The 16,888-nt window shown below is 41.7% G+C and overlaps 1 protein-coding gene across 1 annotated transcript; it reads left to right on the top strand.

The window, feature by feature from the left end:
- The first annotated feature begins 2,876 nt into the window (after nt 1–2,876).
- capn12 (calpain 12) lies at nt 2,877–13,892 on the top strand. Its single transcript, XM_079271407.1, has 22 exons — nt 2,877–3,264; nt 4,229–4,298; nt 5,018–5,136; nt 7,028–7,161; nt 7,298–7,469; nt 7,551–7,634; nt 8,340–8,425; nt 8,515–8,592; nt 9,237–9,424; nt 9,512–9,771; nt 9,868–9,879; nt 9,998–10,077; nt 10,585–10,707; nt 11,105–11,141; nt 11,231–11,302; nt 11,398–11,443; nt 11,776–11,837; nt 12,557–12,625; nt 12,765–12,843; nt 12,943–13,059; nt 13,523–13,575; nt 13,684–13,892. The coding sequence occupies exons 1-22, from the start codon at nt 3,034–3,036 to the stop codon at nt 13,708–13,710; spliced, it is 2,199 nt and encodes a 732-aa protein (XP_079127533.1). The 5' UTR covers nt 2,877–3,033; the 3' UTR covers nt 13,711–13,892.
- The last annotated feature ends 2,996 nt before the right edge of the window (nt 13,893–16,888 follow it).

Here is a 16,888-nt window from a genome sequence, read left to right as displayed (position 1 = left end):
GAGAAGTCTATAATTAAGATAAGACTACAGACATCAAAAACACCATAATTAGAAAGATAAAACAAGTATATTGCAGGTATATTCTATTGGTTTCTCCTCCGAGTGGCTCAGTCCGGTGTGATTTCTGTGAGTGATGCGGCAGAAAACGAGCCGGGACAAAGCCGCTTAACCAGCGGGGAGAGTAGGGAGGGGGCCCGGGGGATGCTGGTGCCGGGGTCGTGGGATCAGAGCAGGTCATGGAGGTGTGGGAGTGTCTGCTCAGCCCTCTGACCTTTGTCGCTGAGGCTTCCTATAATCCCATTCTCAAAGACCAAACGGACATAATGGAGAGCCCATGAATGGAGTTAAATGGTGACCATTAGGTGGATCTGTGTCGCTATTCTTCTTGTTGGTTTAGTCCTGGTCAGTCTCACGTTTTCAGTCTAATCAGGCGTGTGATGGAGGGACGCCTGGAGACGCCTGGAGACGCCTGAAGAGGCCTGGAGACGCCTGAAGAGGCCTGCATTGAGCACCGCAGGACAAGAGTTTATTGGAGATGGATATCCACCAAAACATAATGAGTGACAGACACAAGAGAGCAGAGAGAGAGAGGGAGAGAGAGAGAGAGAAAGGAGGGGGACGGTAACTGAATCTCCACTTCAGATCATTTGAGTCCCGATCAGAGTTAATAAGTGGTCTAGGAGGGAGCCAAAGCACCCCTTCCGAAAACAGTTTGGTCAATATAAGCATCGCAGCAAAACAATCCCTATGAATAGTCTACACTGTTATATGTTGAAGGGCTGACACTCAGTCTTCTGGAAACAAGTTTAAAAAATCAGTCAATTAGAGGAGATTATTTTATTTCAAGGTGATTGTAAATAAGACAAAAAAGAAAAATAAATTGCAGAAAGAGCCGTGTTGGAAAATGGTGAAATAATGTTTCTCCATTGGAATATTTTTTTGTTTGTTTACTTTGTAGGGTACAACATGATAATACAGCATGAATAATAGATCAAATACAAACCTTTAATTAGAACAACGTTTGGGTTGCCAAGTTGTAAAATGTATCTGGCTGTTGAGTCGTTGAATCTCACTTTATAATAAGACATTCAACTATGCAGTTATAAATGTTAATACATTCTTAATTTTTGTAATTTTCCAGTCCATCAAAGGTTTGTTGGAGCAGTCTGATGAACTAAAAAGCTAAAAAAAGAGACAAATTGTTGTGTTAAAGGAGGACATAGATTCACAACCTGGCAACCAAAGATTTGTTCTCATTAATGGCGTATAATTGATCTATGAAACACGTGTAAAAGCATTGATGAAGCCTTGTATTAAAATCAAATAAACATTATTATAAAATTGGTACTATTAACACACTAATGCCAATTGAAATCACATTTGCTCTTTTATATATTTCACTTGTTTTATCACTAATAGTGTTCAATCTATCCAAATACAGCAGTTTGGCATCATTTTGACAGCCTGGATCTTATCTGAGCTGTGAAACATGTAGTGCGGCAGATTAAGTCAATATTCCATTAGAATCTTTCACTTGGTGATACCAGCACCAAATTTGGCATGAATAATGCCTAGGAACTACTCTTTCAGAAAAGCCTGGTATCCACCTGAAAATCCAAGATTTTTTAAGATGGCCGTCGCCGAAAATGTGAATGGGTTTTTCAGTGTAGAAATTGAATGGCTGGACATAGTTTAATAATCTAGACATCAAAATGTATGTATTTTGAGAAATTCAATGGTGCCAATAAAAATTCAATATGGTTGCAATTTTTCAAGATGGCGGCCATTTGTTACTCAAAATTCACACTTTTTGTCGTTCTTTGATCAGAGATTAGGTTTCAGCTGCATGAAGTAGTAGTCCAAGTTCCAAGTTATCTTTTTGATCCAAATTAAAATGTTTTGATTGATCGATATGAGGTGACATTCAGTTTATAAAAGAGTGATGTCAAAGCACAACCAGGGCACACTGGTGACATCATTGCTGTGAGACTCAGCATGGGGTTCAGTGTCGGCTAATTAGTGTACTTGCTGTAGTTGTAGTCTACTAACTGTAGTGCTAACTGTAGTTCTAGTGTAGTTTAGTGTCCCAAATGCTGTCTAATTAGCCCTGTATATCCATTATTTACCTTTAGTAGTTAGCTTGTAGCTTTGTCTTGGTCTATCGAAGCGGAGTGGGTAGCTCGCCGAGTCATGGCGAACAATACGTGATATTGTGGTACATCTTCTAGTTGACTGTATTAGTTTGTGTATAATTGTGTTTGCAGTGTGTAAAATGGCTGACATGATATTTTCCCATAATCTCTTCGTTAAGTGGGTGTATAACATGTGTGTAGCATTCATTATATTCGTTTCTGAGAAGTGCATTGTATGACAAGCTGTACGCTAAACTTTCTCCATAGCCCCCCCCCTAATAATTCATAATAAGTCATAATTAAATTCATTATTTGTTGTGTGCTTCTTCTATACATAGTGTAAGTAATTAAACAATGTGATTCTTTCACTTAGTTGAACAGACCTCTTTTTATTCTCCTCAGCTGCTTATTTATCATCGTCATCATCGCCACCGTCACCACCGTCTTAGTGAATGTCCTCTATTGATAGCTGAGGTGGTCCCTTGATGTGGAGTAGACTGACACCTAGCGTCAGTTTGAGACAACTGAAGGTGGTCTCCTCTGATCTACTTTACATGTAAGCAGCCTCCCGGATTCAACAGAAAAGTACAGTATGTTATGAAATCCAAAAAAACTCCAAAGTCCTGGTTCTTGCAGCCTGATAGAAGCTTTGTATAGCTTTTTATCTCTCTCTGGCCTCTCTGGACCACTGGTGATGAGCGTAAGATAAATCACGGTGATCAAAGAGGCTGTTGGCACCGTGTCATTACTCTGACTCCAGCTCCCCACGGCCCCCGGCGCTCTGCATACCTTTCCAGGCAGGGCAGAGTCGGGGAGGCGCTCCGAGTGTCCCTCGCTGGCTGCGGTGGGTGTGCGCTTTCATCTGCATTTAAGCACCGGCTGCTCAAACCTACTTTTGTAGATGAACATTGTCTGCAGATTCACTGACAGCATGGAGACTGACAAGAAGGCACCTCTGGGCTCCATCGTGAACCCGATCAAGTTCATGGATCAGGACTTCAAGACTCTCCTGGAAGAATGTTTGAAGTCCGGAAAGCTGTTTGCTGATCCAACATTTCTACCTGCGCAGAAGTCCATCGGTATGCCGGAAGATCCGGATCCAAAAAAGGCGACCAAGTGGCAGCGACCCAAGGTAGACAAAGTTGTGCATGCGTGTAACGTGCCAGTTGTTACCCAGATGTTGTAGGGCGTTTTAAGTTGTAAAATAACTAATAATCATGTCATGGTACAGCTTCCTCTACGTCCAAAACAAGATAAATTCATATTTGAGAATATGCTGCCATATTTAAAGCATATTCTGCAGGCAACCCAACATTTAGTTTGAGATAAAGGAAAGTTGACTGCATGTATTTGTTTTGGCCACTTGTATATTTAAACAAATGGCTACACAATAAAGTAATGTGAAATGTATTCCCTAGCATTGCTTCTTCACAGGAACTCTAATCAAGACTGTTTGCAGAGTTGTAGACAAGCTGATATTTAACCGGGTGTGGTTCAGGTCTCAGGAAGCAGTTTCCTTCAGAGACAAAGTTAATAGCACAAATAATACTGAAAGTTTATTTTTTAAATATCGTCAAGCCAGAAAGGGTAGATCTTTGAGGATAATAATTGACAGCACACATGGATGTTCAGTCACGTATTGCATCCTAAACTACCGTAATATAATACATTGACAAAGTGTGTAAACTGCATGAAGAAGATTTAAGACTTAAGATGAAAAGAGGATGTTATAAATTTTAGGGCCGTAACGATTGATTCTTGGTAAATAGTTTGGTCAATAAAATGCCAGAAATTAGAAATCGTCATATTTTCTCAAAGTTCTCAAAATGTCTTGTTTTATCCAACCAACAGTCCAAAACCCAAAGATGTTCAGTTTCATACCACAAATATAACCAGCAAATATTCACACTTTAGAAGCTGGAACTGGAGATATTTCTGTAGTTTTTGATAAAAGAAGGATTTAAAATATTTGACAAAATTGATGCTAACCGTCTCACCTTTTCTTAAAGCGTCTTCTCTTTTCGCAATGACTGATGTGTTTTGTGGTGTTTCATCATGTTGTGCGCACATTGTCCTCCTCTTGCTCCGTCTCTCAGGACATCAGTGCGAACGCTGTGTTTGTGGAGGGCACGATTGGGACCACTGACATCTGTCAGGGCCAACTGGGTGAGTATCAGGAAAACTTCAACTTCTATCTCCCCTGCCCACTGCTCCTCTAATCTCCCAGAGGAATGAGAAAATGGGATGTTCGTCATGCTGAATTGTCTTAAACTGGCATTGCATAACATCTTGGAAGAGTTAAATCTACATAACCAAAAGCTGCAACAGCCCTTCCCGTTGTTCAGTTTGTTTCTCGTCATTTCATTGAAATGCAGTGACATCAGGGCCCAAACGTCAAACACACAGTGAGGGGGAAAGAGGAGTGACACTCTGTGTTCCCTAAACCCCAAATCTGCAGGGGTCCAGACGTCATCGTCGCCCTGCTGTTAACAGCCCGCAGACTCTGCTCAAATATCTGTGTTGTTCAGTGTTTTTCTTATTTGTGGTGAACAAGAAAATAGTTTTCTTCACAAAAGCAAGCTTTCCTTCATCCTCTGGGATTTCTAAATCGTTGGTTTATGACACCAGTTATGTGCAGATATGTTGATTAGATCAATACCAAGTTTATGTTCTTGTTCTTGTTCCAAACTCTATCTCAGGATGTGTTAGAACAGGTGTTTGCTGTAGAGGAATGTGGCTTATTATATGTGAGAGAGCGAGAGAGAGAGAGAGGGGGGGGGGGGGGATGGAGAGCTTAACCTGCCCTAAAAGCAATCATTACAAAACACTAAGAATCGTTTAAGATGTGTCCGTACCGGCTTCATGTGTTTCTTTTTGTTGACCAGGTAACTGTTGGCTGCTGGCAGCGCTGTCCTCTCTCACCATGCACCCCAAACTCTTTGTGAAGGTGGTGCCACCCAACCAAAGCCTGTCCAAGCCTTACGCAGGGATCTTCCATTTCAGGGTAAAATGCAAAACACAGAACCTCTGACTCCCTGCCTTTTTCTTTCTCATGAGAAAAGTTGCTAATTAGACCTCCAATCAAGCCAACTGTTACTCACACATTGCTGATCACATGCCAAATACAACACACAGTTTGTGTTGTGTGTGTTAAATATTCTAGCACATTATGGACATACAAGATTAAGTTTGATTTATATGTAGTTCAGACGTGCTCATGTTCCTTCATGTAAGACAACACTGATCCTCAGTCTCTGAGGAATTATCTGATTGGGCTATTCCTGAGATGTGTATTCCTTTAGTTGTTGAGCTGTCGCAGCTCTGGCATTTAATTAATGGATCAAACGGGTATCAACTCATCCTGCAGTCATCACTGCATGATGGTCTCACACTTAAGAAGAAGAGACGAACATAAAACCGTATCTTTATCACCTTATTGGAAGTGGTGCTTCTAATCTGGAGAGGTAATCATCCACACGCTCTGACCTGCACAGATCAATAAAGTATCGCGCTGTTAGACGTATCAATCGTGTCAAAGCAAACAGTTGGACATCGATCTTTTTTTACAGCTTCTGCTCAGTGATTATGTTGCTCTGGAGCGTTTAACCTAGACTGTCAGAGAGAACATGACATGACAAGCTGGACGGAGGGAAACTCATTCTTCCCTGTCAGGCTGATGGGAGAGCAGTCCAGACATGCAGGTAGTGCCTACCCTTGGGACACACACACACACACACACACACACACACACACACACACACACACACACACACACACACACACACACACACACACACAGAGCTATGAAAGGCCAGTGCAGGCCTGCTGTAAGCCGCTGCAGTGTACACACAGATGAGTAGTACAGTACACACCCCTGGTCATGAACACTAACTGCCCCTGGAGGTGGTTTTATGATTAGAGTCAAGAGAACAGTGTGTTTATTTAACTCGTCATTTTAATGGATTATTTCCTTCATTCAGCTTTGATTCACTCGAAACATATTTATCTCTTTGATTTGTGCTTGAATATGTCATGAGATAGTTTAGTACCACATGGTTCAACAAGACAAGTTCTTGACAATTTTACGGTGATTTACAATACATGAGCTGTATTGAAAGGTAGTCAGTGAAATGTGCCAAACGTTCGGTGAGCATATCTACACACGCCCGGCATTCATGTTAGGGGATGTGTTGAGCTATCAATAGGCCCCGAAGGCATACAAAAGGGTTTTAAAAGAATTTAATTAAATCAAAGTTGAACAAAAATAAATAGATATAATGGAATAAACAGAGGTATAAAATATTCAAAATGCAGTTACAGTTCAATGATAGATATCATGAAATAACCCAAAATTTAATTTCATAAAAGGTATATGACAAAATATGATGTGACACCAATGGCATTGCCTGATCTCATCCCAAATCCATTTCCATGAACCTACAGATAAAGAGAATTACTCCTCTCTACTGATCTTTATCGTTTGTTGCCGCTCGTTGTTTTTTGGTTTATTGTTTTGGTTCACTCTCACTGCTCTAATAGCGTCGTTTCCAGCTGTTTTCGATGAAAAATAAAAGGGAGGGGAAAAAAACAATAAACGGACCCAGTTAGAGAATAGCTGGTTGACATGTTGCAGCGTTTAGCAGCTAAAAAGTCAGATGTCTCTCAGGAGTTGGTGGAGAGCTAAGAGAGAGTGAGTATTGGACTTCATCAAGTGGACACAAACACAACTCCACTGAAAACAACCAGTTGTTGCAGGTAAAAGGGAAATATTTGGGACATAAAGTTCAGGTCTCGTTACACTTGGTCTTCCTCCTCGTTATCGTTCCTCCTGATTCATTGTATCCATTTCTGTTCCTCTGTGCTCACCATCCCTCTCCCTGTGTGTCCCTGTGCAGTTCTGGCAGTATGGTGAGTGGGTGGAGGTGGTTGTGGATGACTGGCTGCCAGTACGCGAAGGCCGTCTGCTCTTCAGCTACTCTCACACCCGCCACGAGTATTGGAGCGCCCTGGTGGAGAAGGCCTATGCCAAGTCAGTTTCCACTACCAAGCATATGTTTCTGGGTTGTAATGTCTGATATCACCCTTTGCGTGTGTGTGTGTGCGTGTGTGTGTGTGTAGCTACAGTGATTGGATAAAAATACACTTTCCCACGTCATCTTATGTAGGTTAATTGGGTGCTATGGAAGCCTGAAGGGGGGCAACATTTCAGAGGGGATGGAGGATTTCACAGGAGGAATCGCATACTCGCTGGAGGTCTCATCTCGTACCCCTCGGGTCCTCTGGAGGTCTCTGACAGCCGCCCTGTCAAAAGGCACCCTGCTCAGCTGCTTCATCCAGGTGTGTACACACGTCTGGAAGTTCACACTACACAGCTGGATGCTACTTTAGAGCCACGAGTTGCTCTCTTTGTCTTCACAGGCCACCAGCAACCACGATATTGGTAAAGTGACAGGAGACGGGCTGCTAAAGGGCCACGCTTACGCCATCACCGACACCGACAAGGTCAGTATGACACAGAGACGACACTGCAGCACTGAGTCACTGGCAGTATTTATTGTTGCAACGTGATCATTACGTAGTTTTACTGTGCTCTTTGTTACTGCAATGATCATTTTCTAGACCGTAATCTAAAACCATTTAATGTAATTTCATGTGAAACGGATGTAATTTAATGTCATATAATCTCCTTTAATCGAATCTCAGCCCATCCGATCAATTCATCACATACAGTTAAATCTAATGTCATTCAAAAATCTCAACTAATGTCATCTAATTTAATCTAATCTAAACCCATCTCATCCAAACAACAATGACGTTATCTAATCTAATGTAATCGAATGTCATCGCAAGTCATGTTATTCCATTTCATCTCATCTGTTTCACTGTAATTAAAAAATGGAATCTAAGTATGATCTCACTGGAATTAAACTTAATCTCATCATCCATCTCGGACCTGATCTAATCTTATCGTATTTCATGAGTAAACTAAATTCATTTTCGCACAAGGTCCCTCAGAAGGTGTTCTGGAGCTTTTGATCGTGTCACATGATCTTCTTTTTTTGTCATGGAATTGCAGATGATTAAATTTCCTTCTCTTTACATTGAGCACTTTAAAGACGTGCCGTGTTTGTTTAAAAGTTGTGATTGAAACTTTACTTTATTGAGACTCTACTTGTGAATTAGTTTCTTCTTCGCTTCACTCTTTAGGTAACAAAAGCGTCAGATGAGATTTTGTTGCTGAGGCTGAGGAACCCCTGGGGTTTTGTTGAATATCGTGGACCCTGGAGTGACAAGTGAGGGCGCTTCCTGCTTGTGCACATTGTATACAGGGGAGAGAAAGAGCACACTCACGCGGTTTCTCTTTGTGTGTGTGTGACTGCAGGAGTAAAGAGTGGGATGACGTGGTCAAAGCAGAGAAGGAAAGGATTGAGCTGAAAAAGAAAGAAGATGGAGAGTTCTGGTACGTGCTAAAACACACAAACTTACAGAACAAGTTTGCAGATCCTTTATTTAAGTACAAGTACTAATACCTCACTATGAGAGTGCTCCACTACATGTAAATGTCCTGAATCTAAAACTTTACTGAAGTAAAAGTATAATATAAATTGTAGAGTACTTCAATTAAAAGTATATTCATTCTGTCAATGTTTTACTATTATATATGATGATTCTAGATTAATATTACTGCTGTATTAATGTGTGTGGATGTCTTTTACTCCCTTATGAACTGTTGGCTAGTTGGATCTACAGCACACATCAAATCCTATAAAATCATCATGTTTGTAGCGTCGCGGTCCCTTGAGCACCTTGTATCTCTTAAAAGTCAACTGTTCATGAGCACAGAAAATAGCCCTGTTTTCACTTTTGTGTCAATGGATTTGATCCAAAGAGTTTATTTAAATAGTTTGGAATTGTTCTACTTCTTGCACTGAACAAAGTAGTAACTGAATCTGTCAGGTGTTAAGTGTGGTGCAATATCTGTATAAAGCTGCATAAAATGGAAATACTCAAGTTAAGTGAATTAAATGTGCACGTACAGTACTTGAGTAAACACTGCCACTCGCATACAATAAGCTCTCTGATGTAAACGACCCTCTCTATCAGGATCAGTGCCGAGGACTTCAGCAGCCTGTTCGACATCGTGGAGCTCTGCAGTGTCAATCCTGACACTCTTGTGGAGAAGACACCTTCCTCTCCTTCCTCTCCCTCCTCTCCGTCTACCTGGACCATCAGTGCACATGAAGGATTCTGGGTATCGGGGAGCTCTGCTGGCGGTAGCCGCAGATACAAGCGTATGTTTATGAATTTGTACTTGCCCAAATATGCATTCAAAACCTCACCTGGATCATTTCATAATTCATCATATTTTATTTCCTTAGGATCGTTCTGGAAGAATCCTCAGTTCCAGTTGGTTCTCACGGAGCAGGACCTGGAGGAAGAGGACGATGAAGACGATGAGGGTGATGAAGATGATGAGGATGATGAGGATGATGAGGAGATGAAGCCAGAGGAGAAGAAGAGCGCAGAGAAACAGAAGGAGAAGGCCAAACAGTGCACCGTGTTGGTGGAGCTGCTGCAGAAAAACCGCAGGAAGAAGAGTAAAGTCCACTTCCTCCACATCGCTTTCCACATCTACAAGGTCACATCTACTTTATTTGTTACTGATTTATTGAACGTTGTGATACTGTTTCTGAATAAACTCACATGCGTCTTTGTGTTTCTTTTTTTGTTGCAGGTTCCTTCTGAGGTGATTATCTCATGGGCAATAGATTGTCTTTCATTATGTGCTTAAATTAACATCTTATATTCTTCATAATGTTTTGTTTTTCTTAACATAAGAACTTGTTATATCTTTCTTCATACAGCTTAAGGATGCGTGTCTGAGCCGCAGCTTCTTCATGAAAAATCGGCCCGTGGGTCGCTCTGGGAAATATCGGGCTCAGAGGTAAAAGACCATCATGAGGAAACGCTTTTAAGTAATTATTTAACAATCTCTTTGTAACAACAGAAAATGTGGTTCTGGTGCTTTTACTTTGTAGGGACCGTAGACCAGAGTAAAACATCCTACATCCTGTGTTACTGGTGCACTGAATCGAGTGCAAACCCAATTTGTACTCCTTATATTTGTACCTCAACGTAACAAACCTGCGTGCACACAAAACCAAGTAATACTTCTCCAAATAAATGCAAAGCTTGATAAGTAATTTCAGTCATTTTCTTCATCTGGTGAGAGAATTCAAATAGAATTTAATAGAATTTTACTTTATCAGCCAAAAATAAATTTGTCAAGGGGAGACAAAAACAATACGACATACATACAGATAAAACAAAGACAATATATGTAAAACTTATTGAAGAGTAACCACTGTTGCTCATGGCTCTGATGGTTGCAGCTGTTAAACACATGAGTCATGTTGTCTTCATACATAAATTCATTCATTTTGTGCCACAGGGGTGCGTGGAGGAAGCTGCATCTGGACCCGGGTAACTACATCATCATGGCTTCCACCTATCGACCCAACCAGCCGGGAGAATTCTTTGTCCGCATTTTCTCCAAGACCGGAAACACTCTGGGGTGAGATGGAGAGGATTTTTCTTTGACGGCCTAAAAGATTCCAAAACAGGGGACAAAAATCAAGAGAACAATATTATAACACTTCCTGTAGGCTCCCTGAATCACCTCAGGTTGCTCAGGTTGGAGTTCACATGAGGTCACCTATGATAAGAATAAAGGTTGTTTTTTTTTGCACTAAATATTATCTTGTGGGCATAAGAGTAAAAACAACTCATAATTTAAGTCTCTAAACTGAATAATTAGCAACTTTAATTTAGAAACTTTAAGTACATTTTGCTGGTAATACTTAATACTATCGTATCTGAGCCCATAGCAAACATTATTTGGGTGTTTGTAAGGTTCAAACTGTATAAAAGTATAATTCAAGAGACGATCTGGGGTGGACTTTGTGTTCCAGGACTCAGGACTTCACCTGCTCCTCTAGCTTCCTCCAGGTGAGTTCAGTGGTCTCGTCCGAACACGTTAAAGCAGCGGCTTAGAATACAGTGTGTTGATGTTTGCTTGGTGTGTTTGTTCCCGACAGGTTATGGCTACTCCCGTCTCCCCAGATGATCAAGTGAGAGTTCAGAGGGCTTTTGACGAGGAGGCTGTTGCAGTAAGAAGTCCTCATCATTGTTCTACATTACTGTATTTAACAAAAGTGTAAATTTGGGGCCTTTGGTTTTCTGATTTCTTCCTTCTCCCCCTCAGGATGACAGCCTGAACGCCAAGGAGCTCATGAAGCTGTTCAACACAGGTTAAACTCTCCAGTGTATCAGGGTTTTCATGTTTTAGCTGCGTCTGAACATGGGAAGCCTCAAGTGATCTTTGACTATAGCGTACCTGTAATGGCCACTAGATGGGAGCAAAGTAGTGACGCGTTCCCTTCAAAAGTTGGCCCAGCGGAGTGCTGAGGTCAACAGTCTAGACAGAGGCTCATAGCTGCAGTCAGATAGAGTACAATGAGCTTGGTTAAGTAATAAAAGTGACTACACTTGTCCTCACCTTCACCTTTCCTCATCTTAATCCAATATAAACCTTTATTTTCTTTCTCTGCATCAATCTGTGCCTTTCTTCCTGTAATCACAGCTCTTGAGAGAGATTACCATCTGCCACTGGAGACATGCAGACAGCTCATCTTTGGAGAGGATGTATCCTTTTGTCCTCAGCATATTCTGTAATATAACTCACAATCTCTGTGTTTCTCACAAATGACAATAAACATGTTGAAATCTTCATTGACCTCTGCTAGTTTCACATAGTTTCACATCACAAACTGGCACGGGGATGTGCACGGCCCATGGACAGCAGGGCTCTTCAGCGTGTGATTAAACAGTCCAGGACATCTCTGGTACCATCTAACGAACATCAGGGATTTTTGCTGACAAGAGGTGTTTGCAAAGAGCTCGCAGGATATTAAAAGACAATACCCTGCTGCCATCTGTCAAGAGATACAGAAGTGTCTGCTGCCTTATCGCCAGACTTCTGAGCAGCTTCTATCCTCAGGCTGTGAGACTCCTAAATTCACGCACCCTCCACACATATCATCATCATCATGTACGTATATATAAGTTATTGTCATTCTATAACAGGGTTGTACAACGGAATGCAGTTTGCGGTACCATTTTGCTACTTTGTGTTTGTGTGTAATGCTACTACAAACTGCATTTTGATGTACAACGCTGATGTACAATGACAATAAATGAACCTTGTAGGTTAAGCGAGGCTGATGCATGCTGACGAAGGGGTTCAAACCCCCGGTCCTCCGGTTGCGTCATTGTGCCGCCCCGCTGTTTGCTGAACTCTGCTTCCTCATAACGTTATCGCACTGTCTTCTGTCCTGTTGAGCTGTCCTTAACTCTGCTGGCAGACTAAAGGGCGCTGCAGTCTCAGCCGTGAGCAAACAGGAACCCTGCTGTCCAGTCTGCGCCATCTGCAGGTGCATATCTGTCTGTGTGCGTGTGTGTGAGTGTGTGTGTGTGTGTGTGTGTGTGTGTGTGTGTGTGTGTGTGTTAAAGACAGAAATAGATGGAGATTTGTGTCATCATTACTTCGTCTGATGCTGCTTTCTTTTTCAGTCCATCTTTTTCCAGTTTGATGAGGACTCTTCTGGGACCATGAGCCCCTTTGAGCTCAGTGCAGCGCTGCAAGCTGTTGGTATGCATAGCACACACACACACACACACACACACACACACTCGATGCTGGTTACGGCTGTTTAATCTTCACACCATCGCTCACTCCTCTGTTTTCCAGGGATACAGTGTGATAGTAAGGTCGTCGAGCTGCTGACTGAGCGCTTCGCATCTGGAGAGCTTCACTTGCCGTTCCACGGCTTCGTGTCATGTGTCACCAGGATGCAGAAGCTTTTTGGTAACACACACATTCACACTCACATTCACACACATTGTGTGTCACACTTTTTTGTTACTTCAATTATATATTGCTTATTTGTAATTCAGAACTTTTCCTTGTATTTTTACATGACTGTTTCGTTACTTATACTCAAGTAAAAGTGTGAGTACTTCTTCCATCACTGGAGACTGTTACTGAAATGACTTCTTAAAAAACTGTATCTTATTATAAAGCCCATGATGTGATTATGATGCGCAAACATAAATGTTACACATGTGGCCTGTAGTGGCATTTTACAATTAGCTTTTAGATGACCTACATGTGCACAGCTTGTTTACACAACATGTTTTATGTGTATTTAGATCTCTAAATAAATTCAGGATACTTGTCAGGATATGTGCTTTGAAAATGAATGCTAAACTTTACTGAATGTTGAGCCTTTGCAGAGACATGCAGTCATGTCCTCTCCTCTTCTCCTCAGCTCTGTATGAATCAGAGACCAGTCAAGAGGTGAAAGACAGAGGCATCAACTCTGTGAGTATCTGGCCAAATATGCTCTGAGTTGTGTTCACATACCGACCTGGACAAGTCTTTTCTTTTTTTCACATTCTGCTCTCTGTTCACCGGTTTGTCCCTCTACAGTGGCTGATTCAGTTCCTGATGGTGTGAAGATGCTTCATGAAGAGGGTCTCCACGTTAGACCCAGCTGAGCCACAGCATGCTGCTGATTCTACCACATAGACGACTGTATTTTAAAACAGTTCCTTCATGTGTGTCTTATTACAAAGAACCAGCGGTGGCCTTGTTCATGCTTTGCATTACTCCACATAATAAAGGGTGTAATTATGTGAGTTTAAAGGTGTCCTTATTCCTTTTGTCATTAACAAGAAAATTGTTTCAAAACCTAAATAGGGTCCACATTATGACCCGTTTTCTCAAAGTAATTATCATTTTATCAAGTCGCTCTTTAGAAATTCTGTTCTGTTGAAAAGGAAATGGGTTTGGAAAAAATGAAATGTGAATAAAATGGTAGCCTATATATACCTTTAATTACACAATGTGTAAAATCACTGCAAGCCCAAGAGTTTACTCATCCATACACACATGAGCATACACACACACACACACAGTCAGAGAGAGCGCTGCCTGCCCCACCGAGGGTGTGAGGTTTATGTCTCAGCAGCGCTGCACGCAGCATCTCTATTCTTATCGTACTGACGCCACGTACAGCGTCAACACACACTCGCCCCCTCCTCCACTACGTTCCCTCGCTCCCTCCATCCATCCCTCACTCTTTCTCCCCCCTCCTGTTCTCTAGTAACTGTCTGAGTCTCACAGTCTGCATCCTCCTCCTCCCTGTCACACACACAGGTGCTCACTGCACACACACGCATATCAGCGAGCAAATGTCCCTTGCTGCTATTAATAGGACCTTTGCTCACACACCACTTCCTGTTCATCATTAGGTGAGTGCGCACAGGTTGTCCTCAGCAGCCGTCCATCTACATTGCAACAGAGAGAAGGAGGAAGAGCGAGACAGGAAGGACCAGTACATTCATCTCGGTGTCCGGCCTCTCCATCAATGCTACCTGCTTTACTGTTTTATTGTTATGTTTCTAAACCCTGTGCTTTCTCTTGTTTGTGTCTGTGGCCTCCACATGGCTGTAAACCCAGCTATCTATAGGCCTGACAGGACTCTTATACTCTTTTATACTCTCGCCCCCTCTGTTTCAGAATAGCCAAGAAACCAGACTAGAACGTCTGTACCTTGGCACAGCAGTGTTTAAATTAAACGCTAACATGGATGTTTACCGTATTAGCATGCGTTATCATGCTAACAGTCTGGAACTAACCAACGGACTAAAGCTACCAGCCCTAAAGCCATACAGCTAGCATGACTACAAATATCATTTTGATTAATCAATAAACTACACCTCAATTTTTCTCTAATCTTGAATTTCACCACTTAATAAATTACCTCAACTCGAAAACAAAGTCTAAAAGTTGATGAAAAACTGGCAGATGAACCTTTCAGTGGAATCATTATTATTTTTTCTTCCCCGGGTAACACTTTACTTTAGCATTTATAATCACCACATGTACTAAATTGTTAATTACACCCTATAATGTATGAAACATATACAGTGTAAGGACATTTGTAAGTGTTTATTAATTTACTCTTGTCAACGAATATAACTTCTCCATGAAGACATACCATATATTATGACCTGTTTTAAGATATTGCCCCTCATTATCTGTTTATACACCAGCATCGAGGATAGTTGTATCTCCTTACAAATACATTATAGTGTTCTTAAATAACTTGATTAGATGTCGAAGTTAAATGCTAAATCTGGCATTAGAAAAGACAATGTTACCTAAAATCTATTCATTTGTTCTCTTCATCAAAAAAAAAGCAGTAATTATGCTCCTATGGTCCTCATAGATGTTGTAATATAACACACAGCTCCGGAGAAGAGCTCCAGCTCATTAAGATCAGAAGAAAGAGAAACAGTTTGTGGCTGATCTGCCAGGATATAACTGTGTCCTCTGTTGATTTACTCTGTTCTCTCTCTGTTGATTCTTTCCTCCCGACAGCGCCGGCGCCCATCCTTCCACCTGCTCTTCTCCTCCCGCCCTCCCTCCTCTTCCCCCAGCTGTCCTGTGGGATGTGATGATGCTCTGACAGGCTTGGCGTCTGTTCGTGGAGGTGCTGGTATTTTCGTGCCTCAGCGGCGGGGGCTGCTACAGGAATAGTGCCGGAGTTGTAGTGTGTAGTGTGGGAGTGAGATCTGGGGAGGGCTGGGATGGTTTGAGAACTGTGAGATTTTAAGCCATTGTGTAGACACAGGAGGGAGACCAGGGAGGATTGCGTAAGTCGACTCCCTGGCTGCAAATTTAGCCTGGGCTCACTCACGCACAAATTTGATGAGCAATACTATCTCAGTCGTCAGAGCCGGGGTATTTAAAGATGTGAGTGTGTGTTGGCATGGAGCGTGGGGTGTATTTACTGTGCGTATTCATTTACAAGCCGTGAAGATGGCGGATAATTTGTGATGCAAAGAGCGACATTTACATTACTGCACCTCTTCCCCTTCACTGTGCTCTCTGTTCCTCATCCTGCTCTTTCTACATTCATGTTCTACATTTGTTATGGTCGGTGGTGACCAGGTGTTTCATCTGTGCCACAGGAATATTACAGGGATGTAGCATCTCACTGAAGCTCCTTTTTACTTCTCGTCCAACTTTACGACATGAATAAACATTGAAGCAATTAGACAGCAACAACAGATCAATTCAAAGGTTCATTAGAACTTTTGCATTTTCTATTGTCCACCTGTTTACTCTGTAAATGTGCATGTGTAAAGAATCACAGAATAAATCTCAACCTGTGCAACAGCCTCCTTAGCTCTAAAGAAATGCCACAACATTATATAGTAAGTACCGACACTTATTTAACTTTTTCTTTACTGATAACGATACCTCCATACTGACCGATCTGATACCAGTGCTCCCTTTTTCCCAAATTTAGAATCTGTATACCTCAATGTGTTGAATTCAGGGTCATTTTTACGTGAAGTTATATGAGGCCAGGGATGTAGAGGAAGTGAATTTTACAATGACATTATCAAAGAAGCTGGATTTATTGTGGATTGGTGACGTCACCTGAACATCTTTTATTTTATTTCTCCTTCTGCACTGACATTTGTGTGCTAAACTTCTTTTGTCTTAGTTCTGCTTGATTTGTCTCTTAGGGAATGTCGTGTCTTTTTGGATATCCTACGAACTGAATGACTTTGTCTCAGCAGTGTGTTGCTTTTCAGAGTCTCTGCCAGTCTACGGAGAC

Source organism: Melanostigma gelatinosum (assembly GCF_949748355.1).
Source record: "Melanostigma gelatinosum genome assembly, chromosome: 7".
Lineage (NCBI taxonomy): Eukaryota > Metazoa > Chordata > Actinopteri > Perciformes > Zoarcidae > Melanostigma > Melanostigma gelatinosum.
The sequence above is the reverse complement of the archived record's forward strand: the minus strand, read 5'-3'. Positions and strand labels throughout refer to the sequence as shown.